The sequence below is a fragment of the Labeo rohita genome, chromosome 5 (genome assembly GCF_022985175.1).
Source record: "Labeo rohita strain BAU-BD-2019 chromosome 5, IGBB_LRoh.1.0, whole genome shotgun sequence".
Lineage (NCBI taxonomy): Eukaryota > Metazoa > Chordata > Actinopteri > Cypriniformes > Cyprinidae > Labeo > Labeo rohita.
Window position 1 is genome coordinate 3,113,978 of NC_066873.1, and position 10,823 is coordinate 3,124,800.

Here is a 10,823-nt window from a genome sequence, read left to right on the forward strand (position 1 = left end):
CCTATCCTAACAAACCATCAGTGGAAAGCTTATTTTTTAAGCTTTTAGATGATGTATAAATCTCAATTTCGAAAAATTGACACTTATGACTGGTTCTGTGGTCCAGGGTCACATATGTGAAAATTAAAAATAAAAAATAAAAAACGGTTCACCCAGAAATGAAAATGTACTTATCCTCAGGACATCCAGAATGTAGATGAGATTGTTTCTTCATCAGATTTGGAAAAATGTGTCATTGCATCACTTGCTCACCAGTGGATCCTCTGCAGTGAATGGGTGCCGTCAGAATGAGAGTCCAAACAAATGATAAAAAACATCACAATAATCCACAAGTAATCCACACCACTCCAGTCCATCAGTTAACATCTTGAGAAGCCAAAAGCTGTGTGTTTGTAAGAAACAAACACACAAATCCAAACAAAAAAAAAAATCCATTATAAGTGGTATTTTAGCCTGAAGCAACGGTTTGAAGTTAAAAACATCTTAATAATAAATCTGTTCACATGAAGATGCAAACAGATCTACATCTTGGATGGCCTGAGGGTGAGTATTTTCAGCAAATTTACATTTTTGGGTGAACTATTTGTTTAGATCTAAATATATTGTTAAGATTTTAAATATTCATAGATTTTTCAATATTAAAATATTCAATATTTATTCAAGGAGTCCCATTCTCACGGTCAAACATAGTTTGAAATGACTCAACCATCACGTTTGCTCGTTTACAAAAGTAAGCAAATCATTAGTTGAAGAGTGACAAATCTCATCAAATATGTTGCTGAACATGTCATTTTAACGACCTGCTCTTTGTTTATGTAGATGCTGGGCCAGCTGTAGACTGCAATTATTCAGATCTTTGACAATGAAAATCAAATAATAACATAAAACAAAAACACAAGAAAAGGCAAGCAAACAAAAGCAAAATCCAGTCATGACGGATGGACACCTGTGTGATCAGGAAGACAGAAAGAAATAGGAGACCAATAACTCCTGCAGCTGTAAGGAAACAGTTCAGAGAAAAAACAGGAGCAAAGCACAGTCTTTCTCTTCCTTCCCGTCTGGAGTGTTTTCAGACAGAACAGTCCAGCAACAATAGCTAAATCTTATCAGCACCCTTCACATATTAATATATATCTGTGGGAGTCAGCTGAGGCCGTTTCTTGTATATTGTGGCAGCTGGCCCTGTAAGTTATCATTAAAGCTGCAATTAAGATATGAAGAAAACAGATGGTACAGACTGATCTATGAGGCTTAAAGAAACACAGACGTCACTACAGTTGTTTTATGTGTCTGGTTACGACACAGTTCTATTCAAACACCATGGGAAAATTAAGTGTTGCCTCAATTTTACTAAGTATGGGCAAAATTTGAAAAAAAAAAAAACATAAATAAATAAAATATAACTTTATTTGGGAATTATTAATTAAAGCCACCAAGAACTGTATGTAGCCTTTACTTGAAATACAAAAAGAAAAAGGGAATCCACACACCAAACCAATGCAAAGTCCAAGGTCCTTTGAACAAAATATATTACTGAAGATTTACGTGGAAGTTGGCAACAAAACCTAAAGTGCACTAACAAAAATGTGACTGCGCACACACACAAACAAAAAGACAATGGTTAACAACATTTAAGAAACATCGGGCGATTAACTGAATCAGCTGGATGACTAATTGAAAATGCAATAAATAATTAACAATTGCCACCATTGTGGGTGCGGCTAACTGAACAACAACACCAAGGTTTAAAAACAAAAACAAAAATAGAGCAACTAATGGACAGGAAAACCTTTTAAAGAAAACAGGAAAGATTTAAAGTTTTATTAAGACCAAAAGTTTGCTTAGTTTTACTTTGAAAGATCCAGCGGGCCCCAAAGACCCCTGGGCCCTTGAAATCTGTCACCCTTTCCCCCCACTTCAACGCCCAATGCTTGCTGCATTTTCAATTAGTCATCCAGATGATTCAGTTAATCATTTTGTTGTAATGTTCAGCAGTGAAGATAGTCCAGCATGGACTGAAACGTGTGCTGTTTTTGTTATTGTTGTTTGTGTGTCACATTTTGTGATTTTGTGATCACAGTCACATTTTTGTTAGTGCACTTTAGATTTTGCTGATTTTGCATTTGTTTGGTGTGTGGATTCCCTTTTTCCTTTCCTTTATTTGATTGTTTTCACTGATTGAATCTATATATATATATATATATATATACACACACACATAAACAATTATATTTGCTTATTTATCTGGCACTTTTTTTTACTTATTTGCCTTTACTTGAAAACATGCTGTTACCAGCAATTTCTGCAATCTTTTTCCTTGCCTTTTACAAGTACTCAATTTTTAGTGTATATAAAATAAAACACTTAAATATTATTTTTCCAATTGGTTTATATCATTATTTTGACAATGAATGCATGCTTAACCAAGAAAACAAAAATTGATTTGTAAAAAATAAACCAAATTTTTTGACATTTGTGACCCTGGACCACAAAACCTTTCTTAAGTAGCACGGGTATATTTGTTGCAATCGCCAAAATACATTGTTTGGGTCAATATGATCGATTTTTCTTTTTTACCAAAAATCATTTGGATATTAAGTAAAGATCATGTTCCATTAAGATATTTGGTCTCACTTTATATTAGGTGGCCTTAACTACTATGTACTTACATTTAAATTAATCATTTGATACAATGCACTTATTGTGTACATATATGTTTTTACATTGTACTTACATTTTAAAAAATATCTTCGTAATTACGCCTGTAATTAATTTCTGTTACTATTTACACTGTTGACCCATCCCTTACATCTTAACCCACCTTTAAACCTACCTTTACCACCAAACCTCTCACTAACCTTACCTGTATCCCACCTCAACATCAGCAAAAGTGTTTTGCAAAACAATATGAACACTGTAAGTACCTTGTACCTATTTTTTAATGTAAGTACATAGTAGTTAAGGCCACCTAATATAAAGTGGGACCAGATATTTTGTAAATTTCCTGCTGTAAATATACCAAAACTTAAGTTTTGTTTAGTAATATGCATTGCTAAGAACTTCATTTGGACAAATTTAAAGCTGATTTTCTCAGTATTTTGAGTTTTTTTTTTCCACCCTCAGATTCCAGATTTTCAACTAGTTGTGTCTTGGCCAAATATTGTCCTATCCTAACAAACCATACATCAATGGAAAGCTGATTTATTCTCAGTGTCAGTATTCTCAGTATTAATCTCAGTTGAGATGACCCTTGATTGGTTTTGTGGTCCGGGGTTACATTTATCATCATCTATTAAATTATGTCTGTATATAACAATTGCTGTGACATAAAAAAAAAGATTTTTTTTTTTTTATTAGGATTTATTTGAATTTTCCATAACTATTTTAATTTCCTAAAAAAATAAGTATATTTACAGACAAAGAATGGACTGTAATGTTAAGATGCAATGAGTAATTGGAAAACAGCGCCACATTCAGGGCACTAAAGGCATTTCATTGAAGAACCAGCATACCTTGAGTATAATGGAAGTTTATTTGTGCGTTAAAAGACAGTCGATGGGATTTACATTGTTATGTACATCACACTCACACTCATACCTCAACAGAGAACAAGTTCAAGTCAAACAATTGCATTTCAAAACTTGGCATCAGTTCCTGTGCTGCACTTATCACATTATAGAGCAAATGACAAAAAGTGGCATGCGGAAAGTGCAAAGTTAATAATCACTTAACATCAGGGAAATCTTCGAATGTTATGTAGGTAGTTACAGATTTGCACTGCTTGTCCACAATCCACCAAACCATGAGGAAGCAACTGCAGAATTCTTGTGATGTAGGCGTTGCTGTAAAGAGGACGCGTTACGACATCCAGCAGGTTCAGCTGATCTGGATAATCCTCAGAACAACACGCTACCTGGATTATCAAACATGAATGCATAACAGAGCAACTGGATGACACACAACGCTCTGAGAAGAGACCAAAGCAATGAATTACTCTTTAACCACTAACATGGAGTGTAACTGGAACTCTCCTCTGAGTCGCATCAGACACACATTAAGCTGCGTACAAGCAATGAAATTAACAAAAACAAGTTCCTCTAACAGTGTATCTGTACACAGGGTTTGTGTTGAGGTGAATGCTGGCAGCACAGGAAACGATGGCCAAACAGGCCACTAAACATCAGTCTCTTCCTCCGGCTCTCTGCCCACAAATCTTCAAGATGGATGTTTGAATCTAGGATCGGGACTGGATGTCCTGGAGGGCTCGAGCTCTAGATGAAGCCAAACGCGCGGCGAGGTTCATATATTGAAGCTTTCCCCGCAACCACACGTCCCTTTGATGTTGGGATTGTTGAACACAAACTCGCTGGAAAGTTTCGTTTCGACGAAATCCATCTCTGTGCCGAGCAGCGTCAGCTGAGCCTTCTTCTCTATGAACACTCTCACGCCTGGAGAAACACACAACACATGACATCAAGCACATTTCTGTGCACATATGTGCAACTTACTTAACAGACACTACCATTCAAGAGTTTTGGGGGGGGGTTTATGAAATAAATTAATGCTTTTATTCATCAAGGACGCATTAAAATGATCAAAGCCGACTGTACAGATGTTACAGAAGATTTCTATCTCAAACAGCTGTTCTTTGAACTTTCTATTCATTAAGGAATCCTAAGAAAAATGCATAAATACTGTTTTCAACATTGACGATAATCAGAAATGTGAGTTTTTTTTGAGCAGCAAATCATGTGACACTGAAGACTCTAGTAAAGATGCTGAAAATTCAGCTTTGATCACAGCAATCAATTACATTTTAGAATATATTCACATAGAAAAAAATATATTTTAAATGGTAATTTAAAACATTACTGTTTTTCTGGATTTCTAATCAAATAAATACAGCCTTGGTGAGCAGAAGAGACAGTACCGTGAATGAGATCTGATAATGTAATTGCGTTACTCACCATCTTGTAACACCTCCTCGTCTGATTTGTCTTTCTCTTTAGTATAGTCTAGTGTATAGGTGAGGCCATTGCAACCTCGGGTTCGAACACCAACCTTGAGGCCGATCTGTTTGAAGAAGGGCGAAAACATAAATCAAAAAATCTGACAGGAAAATGTATCCCTGAGGCTGCAGGTGTTAATGGGTAATAATAAAACTAATACTCACAAATTCTGGTTTATTCTGTAAAAGCTGTTTGACTTTATTCACAGCTGAAGGAGTCTGAGAATGAAGAAAACACACTCAGTGATCATTTATGACAGATGAGTGAAAGTGTGGCATTATTTTATATCATTTGACAAAATCAAGATAAAACACAAAAGGTACAAAAGCTGTCACTGGATTGATATCTTTTCAAAAGAGACACTTTGTACCTTTTTTACCCCTAATGGGTATCTAAAAGGTACACATTAGTACATTTTGAAAAGCTATCACTCCAGTGACAGATACTAATAGAGCATGGGAATCTACATCACTGCGCATTGCATTCTGGGTAGTCGCTTACATGTTTTAGGACACACTAAATAGCGTACAATGACAATAAACACAAATCACTAGAAGAAAAAACAACTGTATTTGCGTTAATATTTTTAAGAGCTGCTTGCACTTGCTTAGAATAAATGTACTAATATTTGAATCCATTGCGTTCATTCGAGCACTCAGTCGTGTGGCCAAAACACGACACATACACACTCACAGAAATCATACAGCCACCTTCTACTGTACCACACACAGGACTGAATTAATTTATTTTTTGCAATTTTTAAATAACTAAGTGGCACTGATATATCTGCCACATAAAATAAACACCATAGCTTGATCTCAGCCAGTTGGTCTTGTAAATGAACCACTGCTCTGCACATTTTGTGTGTATCTCAAATGTCTGTTCTATTCAAAAGTAAGTGCCCTGCGGGCTTGAAATATTCCGCCCTGATTGCAGATCGAAGACAGTGTATATGTTCCATTCAACAAGCATCAGGAATCCAGGAACAGGGTTGAGCACCCCTGATTTACAGCGGTATTTTATGTCACACTTCTCTACTAACTTAATTTAGTCTGTGTGTGAAGACGATGCAGAAATGTATATTTCTAAGTAAAGTAAATTTCAACTGATTTCCACTGCTCAGGGAGTAGGAAGCATGTTAACCGGAACACAGTTCAGTCACTGAGCTCTCTCTGAAGCCCTAATTTCATTAAGGGATAGAGTGCAATAAGTTTTACTGGACTTAAATTGAACAAATACACAATTCCTTACAAAGAGCTGCTGAACAGTACCGTTAAATCAGATGAGTTGCTTTATGAACAATGACGAGTCATTTCACAGATTAAATTACATTTCCAAACATGTTATTCATAGCGTGAGCACTTACAAACTCAGGTGGATCGGAAATTATGACTCTGTAATAAATAATAAATACAAACGACAAAGCCAGATTTTGAAGTTGTTTATTTTCATTGAGCTGCTTTGGCCATTGTGTTGTTTCAAGCTGAAAAGCATAAATTTGAGCTTCATTTTAGATCTGTTCTCCACTCCGGTCATGACAGCAGATATGGCAATTCATGTCACAGCAAGCGTTCTCCATTCTAATGTGTTTTTAAATGTACAGTCTAAATTTTAACATCTACCTCCACTATTACCCAGTCTAGACTGTAGCGTCCATGTCCAAAAGTCCCAGAATGCCGTGCGTTGCTGACGTCAAGTTCCCATTCTCTATACTTTTTTCTGAGAGTGAAGTGTCATTTGAGAAAGAAATATTGGCTCCATATCACAAGATGACCAAGAGTTTTGTTTGTTTGTTTTCAGCAAAATACAGATGTTAAGTCAACATAATTTAGTTTGGAATTTATTTGCCATTTAAAAAAGAAAATCCCTAAACTTTGCTATAAAGAAAATATTCAAATGATAATTAACTACAAATTTATACCAATGAAATGTGAAAACTTGCATTAAACAACTGAAGATGTCTAGAAGACTCTCCAAGTAAATCGAAAAAGTTAAAAATGTAACCAAATGAAAGTTTATTCTCCTACTCTATTATCTTCATATGTAAGTGCTTTTCACCTACACTACTTTTGAATGTTTTTAAAGAAGTCTCTTCTGCTCACCAAGGCTGCATTTATTTGAGTCAAGGTACAACAAAAACAGTCATGTCGTTGTAAATATATATACATTTTTTTAAATGTAATTTATTTCTGTGATCAAAGATGAATTTTCAGCATCATTACTTCAGTCTTCAGTGTCACATGATCCTTCAATATGCTGATTTGCTGCAAAACATTATTACATAATTACATTATTATTATTATTATGTAATATTATTACGTATATAACAGTCGAGTGGAATTTTTTCAGGTTTCTTTGATGAATAGAAAGTTCAAATGCTGATCTTTGGCTCTTTCTATTTATCAAAGAGTCCTGATAAAATGTACTCAGTTGTTTTAAATAATAGTGATAATAAGCAGCAAATCAGCATATTAGAAAGATTTCTGAAGGATCATGTGACACTGAAGACTGGAGTAATGATGCTGAAAATTCAGCTTTGACCACAGGAATTACATTTTAAAATATATTCAAAGAGAAAGCAGTTATTTTAAATGGTAAAAATGGTTCAAAATGTTACTGTTTTTGCTGTAATTCAGATCAAATAAATGCAGGCTTGGTGAGCAGAAGAGAATTCTATACAATAAAGTCTTACTGTTCAAAAACTTTTGACTGGTGGTGTAAATTTTTTTAATATATTTTTTGCTTCAATTGCAAACAGCTTCTCAGGAAGTTAGGTGGTGTCTTCTCTCATACCAGCAGGGGAAAAAAATCCAAAATACACATTTGAGTGTTTATTTGATTATATTTGATATAGTAAATTTCAATTACAACTCATATATTTAAAGGCTATGAGTTTTTTTTTTTTACCCCTCTTTCAGCAGCACTTACATAAAACCAATCTTTACGGTTTTACAGAGGGTTTTGTTCATACAGGCTATCATTTGTATCATTTATATTTCATAGAAACACTGCGATTTTGCTTTGGGTGTTGACAGTATTTCTGTATTTGACAATGTATTGTGTATTAAACAAGAAATCCAAAATCCCATTTTAGAGTTAAAACCTAAAATCAAACTATTTTCAGATTTCTGCTTTGGAAATTTGAAAATTTGTGTGTATTTAATTGGACAATACATCATTTGCACATTTAAACATCATAATGTACTGTGATTAATCAAATAGGGGAAGTACGGTTTTATTTTCACCTGTGGTATCTTGCCGGTCCAAGTGGATTATATATGGATGGACAATAGAGTTTTTACACTGAGAATCCGGTTGTAATTTAACTGGATTCTCCCTGTAAAAACTTTATTATAAGTCATTTTAGAGGAGAGCATTTCACATGCACAATACCTTTGAAGTAGTGGTTTCATTTACTTAGTGTACTGTTTATCAAAGTACAAACATGTCCAGTAGCCAAACCGTTTCAACTTTAGCACGTACTCGATAAACATTGGTGTTACAGCAGTGCAATGCTACAGTTGGAGAGATTCGAGGTCTTTAACAACAAACCTAAACTCCAGGGCAGTTATCTGATCACAGCAACATGGATAAGATCATTAAAAGCCTCTGTCCTGACCTCACCCCAAACAACTGCTGCTGTTCGTACCGAACAGTCCAAACAAGCAGAGATGCTTGCATAGACTGAAGGACAAAGCAGTTAAATGTTTCCAAAATTATATTTGAAGGTGCAACGAGGCAGATCTAGAAGTTTCTGGTACACAAGCATTTGCTTCGGCTCTCCAAGCATCTGCTAACGGCTAACCTGCCAAAACACTGACCTTGATGTCAACCTGAACAACACGGCCACAATGCAAGTCAGATCTAACCCTCTGCTATATTTGAATATCCGTCTGAATGTGTGCTAATTAACGAGGCTGTGTATTATTATCCTGTTATTAGTCAGCTAACTAAGCTAAACGCATCTATCACGCATGCTATGTCGAGTATTTGAGATCTAAATGCTTGTTCGGTTTCTACGTCGTGTTAGTAAACAGACTGAACACTTACCAGCGTTAAAGCGGCTCTTGTTGGCAGTATTTTCCGTCTGCTAACCGCCCTCACCGTCGCCCGTGCTATGGACGCTGACATGTTGAAGTTACTTAAGTACTTCGTGTTTGGATGTAAACAGCAGCGGTAAAGCGAGGAACGCCCGCCTCCTCGGTCGCACGGGATTGGCTGCTTATTGGAGTGACAGCTCATACAGCCCATGAGTGATCGCTACTGTAGGCTTTAACACCATGTGACATTTAGTGTATTACGCAACTAATTATAACGTCAGGACGTTTATAATTATAAGGTCAGGACGTCTGGTTTGCTAAATGATCATAATATACCGAATGCTTATAAAAATATTATAAAATTTATCGTAAACTAGTTCACTGAAATCGTTACATTTGATTCTAATAATTATGTCTTATGCACAATGAGGGGTCTTACGCTAGGGGGCGCATCGAAAAGCCGAGTCCGATTTATGTCAACCAAAAAGTCGTTTCAATCTATAAATTCTTGGGATTGCTAACTGATGTACAGAATCCACCTCAATATGTAGTAAGCACAAACAACCTGGTTAACGGGGTTCATGGTTTAACACCGAGAAAACTGTGACCCTGTGACTGATCTATTGATGTGCTATTTCAGCACATTTTTTAAAACAACCTATGGCTGAAAACGTATTTATTACTTTATTTTCATAGTACAAGTTACCAGGTAAGTATTCTATCATCTTACTTAAACACGTGCTAGATTTTCAGTGTTATGAAAAATGTATATCATATATTAATATCAATTGGTAAACTTGGTGATAACTTTACAATTTAAAGTGAACAACAAAAATGTTTACAGAAATTCAGTTGTCTTCTGTGGAAAAAGACATAAAGTTGAGGTCAAAAGTTTACATACATCTCCCAGAATCTGCAAAATGTTCATTATTTTACCAAAATAAGAGGGATTATACAAATTGCATGTTATTTTTTAGTTAGTACTATGTAGCACTGAATAAAATAAAGACACTCACATATAGTCCACAAGAGAAAATAATAGTTTAATTTATAAAAAATGACCCCATTCAAAAGTTTACATACACTTGATTCTTAATACTGTGTTTTTACCTGAATGTTTTTTGTTTGTTTGTTTAGTGATTTCTTTAGTTCAAGTTAAATTCTGAAAAATCCTTCAGGTCCCACAAATTCTTTGGTTTTGCACCATTTTTGTGTATTTGAACCCTTTCCAACAATGACTATTTGATTTTGAGATCCATCTTTTCACACTGAGGGACTCGTATGCAACTATTACAGAAGGTTCAAACACTCTCTGATGCTCCAGAAGGAAAAACGATGCATTAAGAGAAAACTTTTGAACAGAATGTTCAAGTCTACATTTACCTTATTTTGCTTAAATGTCTTCTTTTTATTTAGTACTGCCCTTTAGAAGCTACAGAAGATACTTGCATGTTTCTCAGAAGACAAAAAAAACGTTAAATTTACCCTGATCTTCAAATTCAAAAAGTTTTCACTCCCCGACTCTGTTTTTTCCTTCTGGAGCATCAGTGAGTGTTTGAACCTTCTGTAATAGTTGTATATGAGTCCCTCAGTTGTCCTCAGTGTGAAAAGATGGATCTCAAAATCATACAGTCATTGTTGGAAAGGATTCAAATACACAAACATGCTGAAAAAACAAAGAATTTGTGGGACCTGAAGGATTTTTCTGAAAGTTCAGGATAAACAAGGGACTCATGAACAACTATCATAAACAAAAAAACACAGCTGTGCATCA

At 35.1% G+C, this 10,823-nt stretch overlaps 1 protein-coding gene across 1 annotated transcript; it reads right to left on the reverse strand.

Annotated features, from left to right (window-relative positions):
• Positions 1 to 3,513: 3,513 nt before the first annotated feature.
• On the reverse strand, positions 3,514 to 9,221 carry isca1 (iron-sulfur cluster assembly 1). Its single transcript, XM_051109405.1, has 4 exons — positions 9,060 to 9,221; positions 5,174 to 5,227; positions 4,968 to 5,073; positions 3,514 to 4,448 (listed from the first exon to the last, which is right to left on the reverse strand). Exons 1-4 carry the CDS (start codon positions 9,138 to 9,140, stop codon positions 4,300 to 4,302), a joined length of 390 nt encoding a protein of 129 aa, XP_050965362.1. The 5' UTR covers positions 9,141 to 9,221; the 3' UTR covers positions 3,514 to 4,299.
• Between the last annotated feature and the right edge of the window lie 1,602 nt (positions 9,222 to 10,823).